The sequence below is a fragment of the Apteryx mantelli genome, chromosome 5 (assembly GCF_036417845.1).
Source record: "Apteryx mantelli isolate bAptMan1 chromosome 5, bAptMan1.hap1, whole genome shotgun sequence".
NCBI classification, from domain to species: Eukaryota; Metazoa; Chordata; class Aves; order Apterygiformes; family Apterygidae; genus Apteryx; species Apteryx mantelli.
The window spans coordinates 5,949,450-5,969,660 of record NC_089982.1 but is presented as its reverse complement, the minus strand read 5'-3'; the positions used below and the strand labels follow the sequence as shown (position 1 = coordinate 5,969,660).

Genomic DNA, 20,211 nt, shown 5'->3' with positions numbered 1-20,211 from the left:
GCAATTTGCAGTGTGTTTTAGCAAACCACCATTTCAAAATGAGCCAGGTAAAAGAAGTTTGAAGTCAGAACCGATATGGATGGGCTTTCTGAGTTGTACTGGTCACGTTAAACATAACTGTTGAAAAATACTTTAAATGTTTTTATACTATGATATTATGCAATACCACAAGTATGACTGGGGTGAATTAATTCAGAATAGTGCTTTCTGCTAAGAATGGATACTGCCAAAGGAGATGGTATTGTAGCAAAGGGTTGGATGTCGCAGCCCCATTTATATACACTGTACTTCCCGAGAGTACTTCTTAAGAGTAGCGATCCCCTCCCCATGCAGAAGCAGGCAACAAGGATCAAAGTCTTTTACCTGCCTCTTGTTCTGCTTGGGTGAGGTGCAAGACCCTTGAAAGTCGCTTGGGCAGATGAGATCGCTATCGAGGGGTGTGTTTGGGGAGGGAAGGGCGGTAAAAATCTTTGCCCGAGCAAAGAGAGCAGCATCCTTTTGCAGCGGCAATGCCCGCAGCGGGTACGGCTGCCTGCTGGCCCTTCCGCTTCCCCCTGCGAGCCGTGGGAGCGTGCGTGCCGTGCCCGGGACGCGGCCAGCCTCCCCGCCACGCGCTCAAGGGGGTGGTTTCCTGGCGTTCCCAGCGGGGCTGGCATGGAGCGGGAGCGCAGCAGCAGGAAGAGCAGAGTCGAGCCGCGCACGGAGGCGAGCTGCATCCCTTTCCCGCCGGGGCGCAGGCGGCAGCCCGGCGGTCCCGCGAGGCTCGGCCCGGCTCACCGGTCCCGCTGAGCAGCCCTGAGAAGGATGCTCCTGCTGCAGCTGCTCTGCTTGCTGCCCGGGCAAGCCCTGAGCCAGCCGCCGGACACCTTGCGGGAGTCGAAGGTGGCAGTGCTGAGCCTCGGGCTGCGGGGACGACCTCTCAGGGAAGTCAGCCCAGCCTTCCTGTCTCTCACCCTGGATGCCAGCCTGGCTCAGGACCCAAGATATGTCACCTTCTTGAGGTAAGGGACAGGTGTTTGCCTCCTCCCTCTTCTTCTTCCCTTCCTGCAGCACCCAGCAAGGCTGTGCCTCTTCTGTCTCGTGAAAATTTCTTTTTCCCCAGCCCCCTGCTCTTCTCGCCCTGCTCCTTAGCAGAAAGGGGTGCTGAGAGGGGAGACCCTCTCTGAACCTCTCCTTCTTCCAGCGACCCTGGCACTGACTGAGGAAAGGCCAACCATCCTTCACAGCTTTGCTCTGGTCCCTTACAGAAATGAGACACAGCTTTACAATTTTGGAGCTAGGTTGTGTCTCTGCACTTTGGGATGCAGCTCATACCCACTGCTTGGGTAAATGCAGAGTAGAAAGAAGAAGCTACTTTCAAATGGAGAAGTAAGAGGGATCCCACAAAGGAGGAACTGGGCAGCTGTAGGTGAGTTACTAGTAACAGCTTTAGTAATCAACGCTCAAAATCTGCAATCCAAAAGCCATGTAACCTGCACTGGCCTTGTTCGATTTGGTGTCTTTAAGATACATAAGGTACTGAAATAGCTAAAGGATGGTAGGGGACCCTCACCCCCTGAAGCTTTAGATGGGGGAGACTTGGGAGGTTTCACTGTGGAATAGAAGTTATGATTGCCCAGTCTGCTTTGAGATTAAATAAGCTATTTAATTGTCCCAGGACAGCAAGCTGGTATCTGTCATCAGTGCTGACTACTCTGTGACCTTTTGCTGAGGGAACTGGAGAAGAAGTAGTTAGATGGGGAGAAGACATGCTTTGATGATACTCACTGAAAAAGATGTAGGGATAAACTCAGGAGGGGAGCAGCCTTGCTACCAGACTGGAAGGAGAGGGAAATTTTCAGATGCTGAGCAGAGCGGGTTACGTGTGGCCAGGCTGGGGGCCAGGGGCTTCTTGCCCTTCCACTCTACAAGGTAAGAAAATGATCTGAGTCCTAGTGTAGTTTTGGAAACATTTGCCAGGGAGCTGTTGACTTAAAGTCAACTCTAATAAAGGCCAAGGAGGGTCTGTCACAACTGAGGCCAAATATACAGTTCCTAAAAATGAAGCTCTCTATTTTTCTTTTTTTTTTTTCTTCCCTCCTTTGGTAACACTTTGAACAATTCAAGACTACCAAGCGGTGATGTTCCTTGTCTATCCTGTTGGCTCTGATCTCTCTTGCCTTCCTTTTTCCTGCTTTTACTCTTATTTTTTTTAACCTGTTCTTTCTTCCTTTTGATTCTATAATTTTTGAAGCTATTTTATTTCTTTCCTTTGATCCCATTTTTCAGTCCCATCTTCTTTCTTTAGTCCTTTTGATTTTCCTCATCCTACCTCGTTCATCTTTTCCTCCTTGCCAAGGTGGGGGGAGGGTGATACCACCTAGTTTGAAAGAGGTTGAGTCTGCAACCTTTAGACCTTCTGGCAGCAGCAGAGTAGGATCGGGCCAGAAGCCAGCGGATGCAGCCCTGAGCTTTGCTCAGTTTGTCACTGTGAGCAGGAAGTTGTTGGTGGGCAGTAATCAGCACCAGATCTCCTCAGAGTAGTGATATTGCTTGTGTATCAGATGTCATCTTGATGCCTCTCTCTCTCTGTTTCCCCTAGCAAAGGCTAGGTTTAAGTGGTGTGCACCCTGCTCATTTCATGCAAGTCACAAAAGTATAGCTTATGCTGTGTTTTAAGTCTGCTTAATTAAACTAATGTTAGTCCCAACATGGACTCTTTTCTTCTCTTTGGTACAAAAGCATTTGATTTGGCTGTAGTTTAGGGAAACTGGGAATGATGGTGTAAAGTCAGTTTTACATCCAGCTTCTCATGGGACTGGTATGTTAGTTTTGTCTAAACAAAACCAAAAACATCTAGGGGAGAAAAATGCCTGTTCTCAAAATGCTCTCTTACTTTGCCCACCGCCCATGACTCAGCTCCTCACCAGTGAGCGTGATCCCTGGAGCGCATCTCCCTCACTTACCAACTCCTTCAAGCTCTCCTAGTCCCTTGACCTAGCAATGACCCTTTTATATAAAACAGAGTACTGGGAATACAGGTACACGAGAGGCATGAGATGGCACACTCAGTATGAGTTAGTCTGACTATAATGTCTCTTCCATTTCTTGATACTCTTCCCTCAGCAATCCCAAACTGCGCACCCTTGCGAGAGCCTTGTCCCCAGGCTTCCTGAGATTTGGTGGCACCAAAACAGATTTTCTGATTTTCGATCCCAACAAGGATTCAACTTTAGAAGAGAAAATCATTTGGGAACTTCAGGTGAAGCAAGGTAAAGTAGATGCGAATGAAACAATCTGTAGTTTAACTAATAAAATAATTGCTTCAAAGTGTGCTGCAGATGCAGCAAATGTGTGACTGCAGCATTCGTGCTTCTCCACTGATTCAGGATTGCTCCCTTCTGTAAGGATCTTCCAGACTTGTCTCCGCTTTGACCTTGTTCTGTTTTGGGACCTCTCCATGTCTCTCTCTTCCCTGCCTTACACAATTCCCTAAATTCTCCACAATCTGTCAATCTCTCCTTTCCTCCAGCATGATTAAAATAATGAGCTCTGTCAGGGTCCCTGTGAAAATGAGGAAAGTTGCAAAACACATCCCTCATGTATTCGGTATCTGCTGCAACTTTGCTGCCCGATACTCATTTCTGTGATGCCACCGCAGCGTTTGTAACTCTCCCACCGTCTGGGAGCCAGCCAAGGTCAGCTCAAAAATTGTAGTTTCATCCAGAAAACAAAGTACTGGCTGAAAGTAATAATCTGCTGAGAGCAAAGTGATTGTTTTGTCTAGCTTTCCCAAAATCAGAGTTAGGCTGACAGTGAGCAGTACTGCATTGCATTCCTAAAAAATAAGTGTAAACTGACCCCGCCCTGATGAACTTCACTTATGTTTGGTCCTTGTGTGCAAATATTTTTCCTTTACATTCACTAAATTAAAGTTAATTTCCTCCTCAAATTTTGTGAAATATATAAAGCATTCTAGAGTTGTTTTATGTGAAAAAACATTGAGTAGCCTTTTGTATATAGATACTAATGGGTGATGTTCGGTTTGGAAGTCAAGTATTATTTTCACCCTATACCACTTTCTCAAATACCCTGCTCCTCTTTGAATATTTGTAACTTTGGCCTGCTTTTAACTTCCTCTTTGGTTTATTGTGTGATCCTCCATGGGTTTTCATACTTAAAAAAAAAAAAAAAAAAAAAAATTACGTATGAAGAGAAACGGAACATGTCTGCAGACTTCTGCCAGGGTTTTAATCTGAATCTTGTAATACAGTCAGCAGTTCTTACTGCATGAAACAGGAAATGCTGCCAACAGTTCTCATCACATAGAACAGGAAGTGGTGCTTTATATCTCTCTTAAGCAATAAGAGCTATTAACCATGTGGTATTGTTGTACGGAGGTTGTTTATCTGCTCCTCCAGTGCCATGCCTGTCTGGGCACCATGGCCTGCGCTTCTTAGTCATGATTTCCAGTGGTTTCCAGAGGGGCTCTCTAATGAAAACAGGTTAGCAGGTTACGGCCAAAAGTTATATGAGCTTCCAGAAGCCCAGTTTAGACTTTTTTTTCCTCTTTCCATCTCCATCACCTTAAATGGGGTCATACGTAAATATATATACACACATATCTGCACACACACACATACATATACACACACATATATATCAATTCAGTCCTCCTCTTCCATGTGATTATTATATTGGTCATGAAAGTAGGGACGAGTTCGATAGAAATGCAGGACTGGCTCTCAGCCCTACATAAACTAGTTACGTTTCTTGATGAGGGACACAGCCCTTCGCACACTGAACCCTTGCCATGGGTTTATTGCTGTCACGCTTTATTCTGTCTTACAGAGGCTTGTGGATTAAGATCTGGGTTTTCAGCTGTTGAGGAGCTACTACTTGCCCAGTGGCCCACCCAGGAGACATTAATTCTTAAGGAACAGTACCGGAAAAAGCACAAAAACACCACCATTACAAGTAAGATTTTGATGGATTCTTACACTGGAATTTATAACTAAGAGATTGCAAATCTCTGTTCCATGGTAAAAGTGTCATGGGCAGTTAGGAGCTGACACCAAAAATTAAGGTTTGTCTAAGTCATTGAGATGTTTCTAAAAAATCTTACCCTACTCTCTGTCTTCTTGTTTTGTATTTAATACTATTTGGTCACTGCAGGAGTTAGGCAAATCTCAGCATCTTGCAGGGTAATGTTTAACAAGCTTTACTGGAGCTGGGTTCTCTGGTTTGGCTCTGAAAGCCTACATATCTACAGCACCGGGTTAAATGCATACAATGCAGATTTTAATTTGGCTTTAAATCAACTAGCACACTGGACCTTTGAAATAAATGGTCTCCCCGGTGCTTCTCCATCATGCAGGAAATACAGTGGACATCCTGTACAGCTTTGCAAATTGTTCACAGCTTCATCTGATCTTTGGGCTCAATGCCTTGTTGAGGAAAAATGGCCTTCAGTGGGACAATTCAAATGCTCAGCTGCTGTTGGATTACTGTGCATCTCAGAGGTACAACATGTCCTGGGAACTGGGGAATGGTAAGTACGAAATGTGTCTGTGGGCAAGAGAAGCAGGCAGCCCACTGCGGTGGGCTGGAAATGTGCTGCCATGAGGTATGGGCTGTTTTCAGAGCAATGTGCTTGTAAGAGCACGTTTTGGATGATGCCCAAAAGAGCAAGGTAATATTTTACTGGGAAAATATTAAGGCCTTAATTGATGTGGAGAGAGGTGGCGGAAGGCCCAGTGACTGAATGGCTGGAGATGAATTCATCGCTCCCGAAAACACTCCGAGGTTCCCAGATGAAAGATGCTCCATCAAGTGCAGAGCGTTGTTTACGCAGACTAGCTTGGACAGAGTGCTGGAGAATGTAATATCTCACTGCAGTGCACTCTTTCAGTATCAAATAACAATCTCTTTCAAATACTGTACAATATAGTGCGAAGCCATAGATGGTTGGTATTTTGTCTCCCAAGACTAGGCATGGGTATTGATGTGCATGTCTCTCTCCCAGAACCAAACAGTTTCAGGAAGAAGTCTGGCATTTACATTGACGGTTTCCAGCTAGGACAAGATTTCATTCGCTTACGTCACCTGTTGAATAACTATACCCTCTACCGTCAATCGAAACTCTACGGTCCTGATGTGGGACGGCCACGAAAGCACACACAGAAGCTGCTGCGGAGGTGAGGGGAAGTGGGAGCCACCGGGTGAGTTGGTGCAGAGCCGTGGTCGCCCGCTTGCAGCTGCACGCAGGAGGTACAATCGAGGATTTGCACAAATTCAGAGACACTATTAAGGAGGAACAATACAGATAAATCCAATTTAGCTGAGAACTGATTTGTTTTGATTTTTTTCTTAAATTAGAATCATTGATTTTTGGACTGAGGATGACTGAAATCTTACCTGCATGCAAGATCTTAAGCTTAAACTCCTCAGCTAGTTGCAACTAAGACATTAGCAGTACCTCACTGATCCACATGTCTTTCAACTAATCACTGGCTCTAGTGCCAAGCTAGACTTTTCACCCTAGGAATCTCTGTGTTGCACAAACATAAATTAACCCTCCCAACAACCCTGTCCTCTTTGTTCGCAGCTTCCTGAAATCGGGAGGGAAGGTGATTGATTCTGTCACTTGGCACCAGTAAGTCCAACTCAGATGTCCAGTTGCTTGCTTAACAAATAATTTTTCATGAAATGTGGATTTAAACTTATTGATGGGAAGGGGAGGGAAGGAAATACCAATTCAAATGGTTCCTTGTGTGCCACTCTGTATGCCTCCTTTGCTCCGAATAAGCAGATTACTTGAGGGAGCATAATATAGAAATGCAAGAAGTGCCTGGAGAGGCTAGTTAGTGCACAAAACTGAAAGCACTGCCAGGAATTTATAACATAGGCATAGCAGTGATGGAAATGACATGTACAAGGTCCTTTTGCTTGCTAAATACTTACACTGAGAAAAATGGAAATAGGGTCGGTAATAAAGAGAAATGGCAGCTTTATTTCTCAGAGTGGAGGTGCAAGGAGCTGGATAATGGTACTTCCCCAGATGAGCAGAGTTTTGACAGTGGTGGTGGTCTTTCTGCCTATGTTACGTTGCAACAGCTATGAACAGCTAGGGAAATCTTCAAACGAAGCAGCTGCTCTGGTTATTTCAAATGTTACCAATTTCCAGTAAAATATACCTTCCAACGGGAAGCAGAGGTGACAGTTGGGAGGAAAGCTAGGCAGCTCGGGCTTATTTGGCAGAAGAGCTGCATTCCAGAAAGCACAAACTGTTTTTACAGGGAAAAGAGTTCTCCTGCTTAGACAGGCACAGCAGAGGGGAGTGAATAGCACAGTGATGTGTCTACACACATTCATTTCTAAAATGTGCTTTGCAAAAATGTACCTAATGCTAAAGGAAATGGGACATTCTCTGTGTGAATGTGTTGCGACCTCATCATCTGCACCTGGGGGCTTATATTTCAAGGGCAGGCTATTTCAACCAAGTCCTCTGGCTCTGGAATCATGCTTTTGTCTACCTTTTAGAAATGCATGGAGCAAACTGGATGGTAATGTTGTTGAACAGCTGCAAGGAAAAATATGTCCCTTAAAGCAAAGAGAGATCTGTACTTCCAGTAGCGAGGCTAAGCTTTAGTTAGAGCATGGCAAGTGCTTGGCCTCAGCAGTGAAGGTTTTCCTTCTTCACTAAAAAATTAGAGTAGCTCTTTCCACCTTGCTGAATGAATTTTTGCTACTCTTTGTGTCCATTACTCACCATATCCCATTTTGTGCTTTGGCCTGATTTTTTTTTCTTCCTGTATATGTGGTTCTTTTTCCCATCTTTTGTAATTTGAGCTGGTTTTCACTTTCCACGTGCTTCCTTCATGTTTGGGAGGTGACTGAAGAGCTCACAATTTAGCCCCATTAGTTTCTTACATCTACACCGATGTTTCTTATTCTTGAGTCCCTAATACAGTTCTTGTAAAGATCCACAGTTCTCCTGGATGTTTTTCCTCCTTGGACTAACCGTGGGATCCTATCTACCAGTTGTCTGAGTTTATGCAAGTTCACAGTCTCAAAATTTGTCTTTGAGCTCGTTCCGCGGCATTCCTCCCCAGACAAGTCGCACCCTTCTGTAATTAAAGCTCTGGGGTCTTTTAGTTCAGATGTTTTCAGATTATATAGCCTTTAAGAGTGAGTGAACATCATTAGTAAGAGGTGACTTGGGAAACTGTCCTCCTCGAGGGCATCAGGGTCTCCATGGCAGGCTGCAGAGTGTAGAAGCAACGACACTACTCTGCTGCATTTCTGCAGGCCACTTGCAATGGCAAAAGGAAACTTTGTGCACCACCTATGGAAGGATTTTTTTCAGATTGTAACTGTGACCGAAGAAAACAACTCAGACCGATGTTAATTTTTGACTCAGAGGCAGGAGAGGTTTTAATGTCGCACCTCTGTCTTTCACATGGAGACACAGGTCTCATGTACCCAGCATCACACACAGCAAAATCAGAGGGCTGCATCACAGGATGAATTACCTTATTGCAAAAAAAAAGAATATTTTAGCTTTCTGTGTTATTTTCCCACTCTAATGGCACAACATTTTAAACCGCCTCTAGGTGGTTGGCCTGAGAAACTGAAGCAAGTTTCTGTTACGTCAGCACTCTTGTTGGGTTTAGAAATGCTGCATCTGTACAAGTGAAAGTTTGGCTCACTAAAAGAAAATCCTAGATCTCTTCAGTGACTCTGAGCCAACTCTTTGTAAATAAAGAATACAACAGCAGCCTTGTTAGCTGATGCTTTAAACTCTGCCTTTTTTTTTTCTTTGTGCCTATTTAATATAAGAAAAAAACCTTAACTAACCTTTACCACATAGAAAACTGATCCTAGCTTCATCTGCTGAGCTAAATTTGTTCTCCAGGAGACAGAACTGGATGTGCACACAATTCTTTCAGATCCAGCTCAGTACGTAAATAGCAATAGTTTTCTGATTCTTTCATTCCTGTGTCATTTTTTTCAGGACACTCTATTCTAAAGTGCTGAAGTGAGGAATGAAGCCCCACAAACTGGCATTTGATTTTTCAGTTTTGGTGGTGTAAGTTTGTCCTCGCAGCACCTGCAATTAAATGCTGTGTAGCTGAAGTTGATTTTGATGCTGTTTTTTTCGGTTTGGTTTGGTTTGGTTTTTTTGAGTCAAATGCAGCACAGCGAGCTTCAGCATTAGGTGGGAACAGATTTACATGCTTGAATTTATTTTGCAAAAATGAGCTGCTAGCAAGCCACAAATTGTATCCTTGCTCCTTACTGGGCTGCATACAAAGGATCTTAAAATTCTGGCCTTTTAGCCATCTTTGCTTTAAACTGACATGTTTAATTTTCTTTATCAATTTAGGATTATCAGGTTTTAGCTTCCTATTGTGGCTGGAAGACCTCAGCTACCTCTGTGAGGACTGAATGAAATGCTAACCTAATAAAATGCTTAAACCTCAGATCCTGATTTCCCATTTTTTTATTCAGACAAATCAGACTTAAAAGCTCTTCTGCTCATGGCAGGACATACTGAAGAGTAAACTGCATCCCATAGGGATGCCTCCATCCCAATCCCCTCCAAATTGCCAAAATACTCCAACAGAAAGTGAAAAGTTAGAATCTGGTTTTTTTTAATATTTAATTTCATACTGTAAAGCAAGTTATCATATAGCAGTATAATACTACGCAGCATGAGAAGATATACAGAACCTGACTCTTAAGTGACATTTTTCTGATTCTAAATGAGTAATGTGATTTCTTGGGGAAAAAAATCTGTTGCTTCTAGTTCTGTTGATCAAAATTTCTGTGAAATCCTGCCTTAGTCAATGTAACCCTATCTGAAAGTCCCTTAAACATAAATGGCATACCTACACATTTGGCAAAAAAAAATTAAAAACCGGACAGAACAAGAGTGATGATGTGAATAAATGTATTGAGCAACTGAGTTCTTCTGTTGTTTTGTACCAGTGGTAGAATTTTTCCTTAGTTTTGACTGTTCTTTCTTCCAATTTCAGTTACTATGTAAATGGACGAAGTGCTACAAGAGAGGATTTCTTGAGCCCAGAAGTGCTGGATACCTTTGCCACAGCTATACGTGATGTCCTTGAGGTGCAACACCCTGTTCAGTTGTTCACACATTCAGTTACTGTGGTATTAGCAGAACAGAATCCTGAATAAAATAGAGCTGCTCAGCTAGCAATAATAAGGATCCTCAAAGCTCGGATGCCACTGTCAGTGTAAATATTCAAAAGCATGTTTTAACAATACTGCTAATAGGTGTACTCAAGAGAAATAGTCTGCTATCCACTATACATGATGCTAGAAACTTCACAAACCTACAAAATTCTGATTCATCAGTTTAATCACTGGGCAGAGATGCAATTTAGGATCATATTTCCCTCCTCCCCTTTGCTCACATTTCACAGTACTTAGAGATCCTGAGAACAGGACAATTTAGAGTATAATGCTACTCAGCATGAGAAGGCTTACAGAACCTGATTCTTATTAAGTGATGTTTTCCTAGTTCTAAATGAGTAGATGTGACTTCTTGGAAGAAAAATCTGCTTTTCTAGTCCTGTTGATCAAAATTTCTGTGACATCCTGCCTCAGTCAATGTTACCACCCATTAAATGCAAATGGCATACCTAGGCATTTGGCTGAAGCACAGAATTTTGAATGTTGATTATTTTAGAAGCCATAAATTTAATTATTGTTCTCCTTCTTTTCTTTCCTACACAATACTAATCAGATTGTCGATGGAACCGTACCCAGTAAAAAAGTCTGGTTAGGAGAAACCAGCTCAGCGTATGGAGGTGGAGCTCCCAAACTGTCCAATACATATGTCGCTGGTTTTATGTGAGTAAAATAGCACGTGTTATAAATTATACATTTTTATATGGTTAAAGAAATGCCAGTTTGGGGCCTCTAAATGCCCACTACATCGCTGGGTCAGTAGGACTCGATTTTGCTTCCCAAAACCACAGTAACAATCCTGTATTCACAGACCAAAGCTTGTTGCGTTTGAGCTAGCTGGTCCCCAGAGCCTGAGAACAGTGACTGATGCTGTTACTGCCACAGGGCACTGCATAAATGCCAGACAGGAAAAACCTCTTCCTCTGACTTTTTAGATGATGTAGAAGATGAGCGGTTGTACATCAGCAAGTAACCTTCATACCTTTCAAGTAGATGCTTACGTCACACTTCAGGTTTGATGTATAGACAGATAACATCAGATTCCACTAGGAAATTGGGAAATAAAAGCATGAAAACGTCCCATTTCTGTCCTAGAGTCTATAACATAAACTTCATCCTTTTGCAAAGACCGGAAGCTCTTCATGACATATGTGTCCTTTTTCTGTGTCACACTTTGACTACTGTGAAATAATTAACCAAAGTAATGTCTACATTTTCTCCAAGGATGCCAGATTTAGCAATTTGAAGTGAAGAAAAAAAAAAAAAAAAAGGAACTCACACTTTTCTTAGCACTTCAAATGATCTGTTTGCAGATTCAGGCATATAAAATAGCATTGGTATGTGTGGTTGACTCTTTGAAGATTAACAAAAACAATTTTGCAATGTATTTTTTCCCTCCTAGAAGGCAGAATGATTTTTTCAGCACGGCCTTATGGGTCAGCAAGTCAAAGCCTAGTAATCACAGACAACCTTGTCATTTGCTGTGATGATTTCTCAATTTTTATGCCTTTGGGCAGTTCAAGAGCACATGCTGTTGTTGGTTTCCATTGTCTGTATCTTGTTTCTCAGGGTAAGGACAGCAATAAGGGAATTTAAGTTTTTCCATAAAATTGGGCTGCAAGTCAGATGCAGTCTGAAATTAATTTCTAAGGTAATCACTGCAAATTTTGAATTTGATTTAGTTGCATGATTTTAAGCAAATGTCAGCACTAAGTCTTAATTCTTTCTTTTCTACTTCCCATCTCTGTCTGAGAGAGGCAATAGAGTACAGCTTAGGTCTGCAACTTTATTTGCATGTTGTTTGCCTCATTTTTTGGCAGGTGGCTGGACAAACTTGGACTCTCAGCCAGGCAGGGAATTGATGTGGTGATGAGACAGGTGTTCTTTGGAGCAGGAACCTATCATCTGGTGGATGCAAATTTTGAACCTTTGCCAGTATGTATACAATCCCACTAACAGTATTTTAATGCTTTATGTACTTATGTACAGACAAAATCTGATGTGCAAAAAGAAGATAGCTATTTTTACAACACAAGATAGCAACAGATTTTGTAGGAAAAATATAAATTACATCACAAGTGAAAAACAACATAATATGAAATTAAGAATAAGCATTTCTTGGGTCACATATGAGCCAAATAGTGACTGAAGCATAAGCAAGTGAAAAGGTGCATTTAGCATAGTTTAATTTATTTAGAATAACATGTTGCTATGATCAAACACCGTTATTGAATATGACATTCTCTTTGTGTATTTATAGCATGCTCTTTTGTGCTAACAGCACTTACCTCTGGATGAGAAGATAACTTTTTTTTCCCTTTCCTCCCATTTTTCTGCTTCCAAGTTGTGATTTTTACAGGCTTGTAAAGCACATCTAACAAAGGAAACCAACATATGGAGTTGTTCTGTCCTGTGGTTTCAGATGGTCCCTACGCCAGGGAGCAAGTTGTCAGGGATGGAAGAACTTGTTACTCCCCCTCCCCCCCCCCAATTTAAAATAGATTTAGACTGAAAGGATGTGTCTTATTTTCATCTACAGACAGTAAAGATGCTAATAAACCAAATAATACTTCAAAGGTATGGAAATCCAAAGCAGAGCAGTCAATTTTACATAGCACTGAAATGAATAGGATGCTAAACAATATCAACAGGCTGTGTCTCCATACAAATGGACTGAGCAAGCAGGCCAATAGGAAAAGTCACTTCCCTGGGTCTGTGGTGAGTTAGACAAGAGAGAAACATTACAGCTTTCCTTCTAGGAAAGCTTCAAAACAAAACAAAAAAAAAATGCTGAAAGAAGCTCTCTTTGAAAGATATCAGCTTTAGCATAATCCTCTGCTGGAGTTTTGATCAAAGAAATGACTTTCCAAAATACATCTACTAGGCCTAACCAAAGGCCACATTTTCCCCTGTTATGGTTACAGAGTTAATAGAGCAAAATCAGCAGTCAAGATTCAAGAAAAAGCAGAGCTGGAAAAATGAGCTCTTCACAGCAAGCATCATCCTGCTCTTACAACACTTTTAAGTTGGCATCATTTTAGGACTTCAGTGGATTTACTCTTGACTTGCATTCAGAATTCATCCTCTAAGACCTAATTAAAAGCACCGTGTCATCTAACTGCATGAAAGTCAGGGGACTAGTCCTGATTCAGCGTTGGTGTGTCAGGCACAAATATCCCTGCATAAAGGGTAACTCATCCCTCATGGGTTCCCATCAAACTCCAGGGAGCTTGGCCCTCTGCTGAAAGGGCAGAGCATTCCCAAAATCAAACCCTCTCTCTCTAAAAAAGGAGCTCTCCTAGATCAGCATACGAAGAGCAAAGTGACTCCGAATGTACCTTGCAAACAGAAGCATTTTGCAACTTGGAGACACAATTTTCTTTTTTGCTATATTATTTATGTGAATTTAAATAAATCTGATGAAAAAAACCTTGGCCAAGTAGAAACTTAAAGGGAAAAATGCTGAAGTTACCAGCAAAACGAATGTTACATTAAGAAGAATGTGGATGACAAAACCATTTGGATGCTTTATGAGAAAGCGCTCAGCTCAGGGAGTGCTTTTGGCTTCCAACTTTTTCACGTGATTTTTAAGGAAACATAGATTTCTGTCAGCACACAGTGCTTCCCTGTTGGCAGCTGCAGTCTTTCAAAAGTAAAAATATTTTCTGAACTTAGTCTTTCCACCAACATCTTGCTGGAGGGGTGGGGAAGGGAGAATAAGAATGATAAATATGAATTTAGTATACACAGTGGATATAAGTGCACATGTGTTTTGTTACACAGGACTATTGGCTTTCACTGTTATACAAGAATCTGGTTGGCACCAAGGTGCTGCGTGTTAGCCTAAAGGGAGCCGACCAGAAGAAGCTCCGCGTGTACCTTCATTGCACAAACACCCACCAGTAAGCATTTTTGTTTCTACAGAGATTGCCTGGATAGCGTTTAGAAATTACCAAATCTTGGCTCCAGACTTGCGAGAGAGATGTCTCCCATCTCCGGCCCATCCTATATTCTGAGTCTTGATCTGCTCTGTGTCCTTTTTTTAATTCCTTGCTGTCCATGACACATAAAAGCAGCAGTAGATCCTTTCCCTGCGAGCGCCCATCTCTGGCACACGTGGGCCCCCCTTTCCCAGCAGCCAGCTGTACTGTTTGTCAGGATACTCATGGACGCTCGTCCTGTCCCTGGCGGTGGGGCCACGGCTGTCTCTGGTGACCCTGCTGTGAACAACACCTGGATTCTGCACAACTTCTTTATTGTCTGATCATCATTGCAATTTTTCTCTTGCTTTTCAGCCCAAAGTACAGAGAAGGAGATGTTACATTGTTTGCTTTAAACCTCTACAATGCTACCAGATATTTGCAGCTACCTAATGACTTGTCTAGCAAGCATGTAGATGAATACCTTCTACTACCTCATGGGAAAGAGAACATACTTTCCAGGTAAGGACACAGTTCCTCTTCCCTCTATAGAGAGTATTGTGATTAGCATGCAGATAGCCTCTAAAACAATACTTTTCAACCTGTAAGATAAAAAGCAAGGTTATCATTCTGTTTTTCTGTTGTTGTTGCCTTTTTTTTTTTTTTTAGGTAAGGTCTGACTCCTGTTAAATCAGGTATCCTAAAATCAGGCCACTAAAACCTTGCTAAGGTATGATGGCAGTTGTTTGATGCTAACTCTCCAGTAGACTGTCAGTGCTCTGGACCAGAGCCTAATGACCTTTTTATTTTGAACAAGAGTAGGTATATTGCTTTCAGTGGTGTTCGCTCCTGATTTACAGCAGCATGTTGTGTCAATACTACAAGCGTTAACCATACAAAATCTGATATTGATCCAACGCATTGCTGTAAATCAGCAAAACAAAAAGCTGGTAACAAAAACAGTACTCTGGTCCAGAGTACTGACAGTGATAACCAAGTTGGTTTTTTTTTCCTGCAAATGCTAGTATATCTTTCACATCCAAAGCACAGATCCTTCCAGTGCCAATGTGTACGACATATACTAGCATTTGCAGGAGAAAAAGAACTTGCATTTGTACTTTTCAAAGTCTGTTCTATAGTTAATTTGAGTATATGAATAAGAAACAATTACTTTTCAACTTTGCTGTAATACTACTCTTAAGTGAATACTTGCTGTGTGAGTGCAATAGATACTGTAGATATATGGTGTATCTGTATATATATATATGTAAAGCCTTAAGGGAAGGTTTATGCTATGTGCCAAATTGGTTAGGAAGCTTTGTACTTGCTTGTTTGCAGTTGAATTTCAAGAGGTATTTGCACTTGATGGCAAACAAAAAACAGCTGCCACAACCATCTCTCTCTCTCTTTCTCTAGGTCTATTCAGTTGAATGGCCGTGTCCTAAGGATGGTGGATGACAAAATGCTGCCAGCACTTAATGAAAAACCCCTTGGTCCAGGGAGTATTCTCGGCCTTCCAGCTTTTTCTTATGGGTTTTATGTTATCAAAAACGCCAAAGCTATTGCTTGCATTTAAATGTCGAATGCACGCTTGCAGGATAACTGTAGTAGCAGTTGGCTAGTAATTAAGTTTGATGCTAGAAATTCACATTTCTATAGTGAGATCTAATTCTGGCAATCGATTCAAATCTGCTGGTGGCACTGGTATTGTTTGTGGGGTAGACATGAAGTCATACTGTATAGTTTGTATGTAAAACACATACTTGCTGAGCTTTAAGAGCAAATTTTCAAGTACAGAAGCCCCAGATGGAGGGTTTTTTTTCTTTGTCTGGCCTGCATAAGTACATTTGATAGCAAGACCCTTCTCTATTCCGTATGTTAAACTGCGTATGTTTTTTCACTGCAATTGTGCAAATGTTTCACACTGCAATTTCAGGTCTGCCAGCCAGAAATTTCACCATACCCTTATTTCCTAGTTTATGTAAGCACAGTTTTCAGAGCAGTTGATCTAAAAACTTTTCTTCAGAAAAGGTTAGGACAGCTTTACACACACACACACACACACACACACACACACACGTGGTTTTGCTTGCAGTGTACACAAGAAATACCCGACAGCTTGGGATTTTTGTAGCTGTTAACTGTGGGTTCACAGCTATGGACTTCTTTGATCTCAAGGCTGCTCACAGCTTGGCTTCTCTCGTCGACTGGCAATCACTTTGGGAGGGACAAAAAAAGCCAGGGATGCATAAAAAAAACAAGGTGGAACGTCTGAATGGGAAATGAAATCAGGGAAAATGCTGTTCAGAGAAGTAAAAACTGCCATCAGATTTTGGGCAGCTCCCTGGCTGATATAACTTGTCCACACATGTCTCCTAAGTTATGATAGTCGGGTCACAAGATGGAGCTGTAGCTTTGCATTTTCCAAACACACGTTTCTTGACAAATAAAACACTGTTGCTCCTTCAGAACAGCCTGCAGTCAGTATTGCTTTAAAAGCTGATCTCCTGGGGAGGAGAGGGACACATCGCTGCTCCAAGAAATGATCTTTTTTAGTGCAGGACAGTGCTTTGCATAGTGCGGGCTCATTACTCCATTGATTAATGCAAAAATCATCACCTTTGAAGCTGCTTTTCTGGTCAGAAGCTTGCCTAGTTGAAAAAAATTCACCTTCACGTAACTGTGCTTTTTCCTCACTTTGTCAGTCCTGAAGGCTGTTTTTTGGGGTTTGTTTTGTTTTGTTTTGATTGAGCATCTCTTGTCCTGTCCTTAAGGAAATGGGAACCTAAAACCACTGAAGTCATCAGAAAGCTTTCGGTGGTCTTCGTAGCATGCTGAGAATAAATCTGGCTGCCAGATAAACCAACCCATTTTCTGCCGCTGGGATGCAGAAGCCACCTCATTGCCTTACTGAGCCACGTAAAGACTCCTTTTTTCAGGAGAGAGAAGTTTCAGCTAGACATTTCTGCTCATGGCCAGCTCTCTGAGCCACTTATTTTTCTCTCTGCACATGCTTCTCTATTCACACCTTTTTGTGGGTTCGGTGTACCACAGGCTCTTTTTTCTCTCATAAACATACTGTAAACGTGCAACTTAGCAAAAGAGTTCAAATTTTTCTTGAAAATATAACCTATGCTGTTCCCATCTCCTTATGATATTTTGAGCATGGGAGGAGAAAATAACACACAACTGTATCTCCCTTCTTAAGCTTTAAAAGGGTGCTACCAGCTAAATGGAATTCCAGTGCAGGGTGGCAAGGAGGTTGAATTATTTTAATAAAAAGGCTTTATAAACACAGAATTGATAAATAGGCTTATGAAGCTGCGATCAAAAATTGCCACAATATATAGGTTATGTTTAACTTCAAATGCATCAAAGGTATATTTGCATCTCCAATGTAGCAGCATTGTGCAAAGGCTTATATACCAGGAAGTAATACAGACCAAAAAGAAAAATCAGGCAGGTTAAGTTTTTATTTACATTGTCCAAGTTCAACAGGAGAAGTAAATGGACAGCATAAGGTGATAGGGAAAAAAATCTTAGATCTGTGAATATGAAGTGTTACAACTTAGACATAAAATTTATTCTTTGCCTGGTAGCTTCTTTTTAGAACGTTTTAACAGCTTTGTTTATTTTAATGCTTGTATGCGACTTTTATATTTGAATATTTTTATTAAAGTAATTTATATTAGCTTTTGGTAGTTTTCCTTTTTTTTAAGACTCCTCTTTAGCATACTGATACCATGAAATAGATCTTGTTACCTCTGTACAAACAAAATGAGAGGAGACTAGGAATTTAAATGATTAATATAAGTATACAAAGAGAGTTAATATCAATAGTCTATCAATATCTAACTATCAATAGTTTCTAGGCTAGCACTTCTGTCATGAGACCTACCTGCCACAACACTTCACTACTGCATTGGCATCTTAACTGAAGGGCTTTTTTCCTTGTGTTTTTATAAGCCTTAGGATTCCAATCTTGTATGTAGGGGAAACAAAAAAAAGTGATACCATGAAATATGATTGTATCTTCATCTGCATTTCTGTTTTCTTTTACATTTTTGACCCTGGAACTTGGATTACTGGTCTTGGATTTACTGTAAATGAGTTACTGGAAGGTGGAGTAACTTGAGTCATAAAGCTTTTATACAGTGTGTTGTTTTATGCATGCAAAAATAAGGAAATAGTCTCTTTGAAATTGGTGAGAATTTGACCATCAACTTGCATTTGAGTAGAACAAGACTGTGGGGCCTTAATACCCTTTGATGATTATCAAACTCAATGTGCAATTGCCTACATGCTTTTCAGTGAGGGGCCACGCTGTGCTATAGTGAATACAAATCTATTGATAAAAAGTTTGCTTTTCTAAATTGCTTTCATGAGCTCCTTAAAGATAGTCCAGAGATCTGCTGGGACTTGCTCTCCACATGTTCTCCAGGACACATCACTAGAAACAGCAGGATTTACATGTGCTTTGGCATGGCACTCGCCTCTCTGTGAGTATCGGAGGCGAACTGAGAGGATCTGTACAAGTTCTCTCTTGCTGGGCTGGTGCCTCCTCTCGTGCCGCAGCCACTTGGGGTGTGGGTCACATATCAGTTGAAACTGCAGGAGGAGCCTCATCAGCTTTATTCAACTGTGAGATGACAGCTTTGCTCCTCAAACAACTAGACTCTGCTTCAAGCCGTGCAAGGTGGGGAGAAAGGCCGTGAGTTGCTCACTGCTGGGACTCAGCTGCTGCCCTCTGTAACGTACTGTTTAAATACACTTCATGTACTCGTCCATACCTGACTAAATCCCATGCAGCCTAAACCTGTGATTGTGAAAGGGAACAGAAGTCTCCAATAGTTTTGTTTAATCAGAGTTCACTAGCTTTTTTTTACTGTCCTTTGTGAATTGCTTGCTGCTGTGGAGCATTGCTCATTTGAACAGTGAATGGAAAAATGTGGAAGACACTCCTTTATTATATTGTTTTTCTACTTCCTCCTGGTAGTCTACATTTGGGGGAATTAAAATTTCAAAATGGTTTGTTTTGGGTTTGGTCAATGTCAGTCCTTAAAGCTGACAGGAACTGTGGAATGCGCCTTAGGTTATTTAATTCATGATGTTGCATTACAGAAACATTGTACTTTGTAAGAAACTTTCATGAGTAATTCTAAGAAAAATTTTATCACTGAAACTATGCCATACAAGCTGAACCATTTATGGTTCTGTCTTAACACCAAATATTCCCCATGCAAGTCATGAAGTTTGTTCATTACCTCAGATAAGATAATGTGAGAACTGAGAGAATGAGGGCAGAGATGTGAACGGCATTTATGAAATCATAAATGTTTTACTACCTAATGTCTGGAACACTTTTGTGAGATCAGATTTATGCTGACACCATGGGACAATCTATACAAATTTAACAAATAGCATTAAAGGCTCTGAAGAAACACAGTAGTAAAAATAGTATGAAAACTTTTAGTGAGATGCCAAAGTACAATGACTAAATATTAAAGCCATTATTAGCTAAATGCATGCATTTGATTGTTCTGTTATTAATCTCAGGTGCTTATTTGGTGTTTATTGCTCAAAGCAAACGCCAGCTAAAGCTTCAGAAAGAATCTCTTGTACATTGGGACATCAAGGTCTGTTGGGTTGCCCTCCTCTGTAAATGTGCCTGTGCGTGCAATTTTTTAAAGATAACCCAACAAATCTTTACCTGCTGATGTCTGCTGTTCTCCTCTTAGCCTGAAGTAGAAATGAATTAAAATTCCCACATCCACCCCACTCAGCCCCTTTGATCTACAAAACTGCTTGATATGAATGGCATTTGGTGTCCCCTCCCCTGCAGCAGATTTGTATGTGTTGCGGTTGCAAGAAGCTGTCAGGCAGGCTGCTGTTTGACAGGCATGCATAAGCCCTGTATTTCCTTAGGTTTTGATTATTTGCTGTAGGAAGGAGAGCGATGAGTAAGGGAGTTAATGTACATCATCTGGGCAAAGTACAGTGTGTGTGTGGGGGGGGGGGGGGGGGGTAGAAAACAAAACTGGTGCCAGGAGCCCTCCCCTGAGTGCCAGGGCTGAGGCCTTGGGGGACTGCCAGA

General features: G+C 41.6%; 1 protein-coding gene across 1 annotated transcript; it reads left to right on the top strand.

Moving 5' to 3' along the window:
* Positions 1–718: 718 nt before the first annotated feature.
* HPSE (heparanase) lies at positions 719–19,072 on the top strand. The gene is made up of 12 exons (XM_013955143.2): positions 719–1,001; positions 3,106–3,251; positions 4,831–4,956; positions 5,357–5,530; positions 6,005–6,176; positions 6,587–6,634; positions 10,020–10,113; positions 10,754–10,860; positions 12,018–12,132; positions 13,981–14,099; positions 14,493–14,639; positions 15,534–19,072. The coding sequence occupies exons 1-12, from the start codon at positions 805–807 to the stop codon at positions 15,691–15,693; spliced, it is 1,605 nt and encodes a 534-aa protein (XP_013810597.2). The 5' UTR covers positions 719–804; the 3' UTR covers positions 15,694–19,072.
* Positions 19,073–20,211: the final 1,139 nt, after the last annotated feature.

Coding starts and splice junctions, on each gene's coding strand:
- HPSE (XM_013955143.2), top strand. CDS start 805: ATGCTCCTGCTGCAGCTGCTCTGCTTGCTGCCCGGGCAAGCCCTGAGC. Junction 1,002..3,105: donor AGATATGTCACCTTCTTGAG/GTAAGGGACAGG, acceptor CTCTTCCCTCAG/CAATCCCAAACTGCGCACCC. Junction 12,133..13,980: donor CAAATTTTGAACCTTTGCCA/GTATGTATACAA, acceptor TTTGTTACACAG/GACTATTGGCTTTCACTGTT.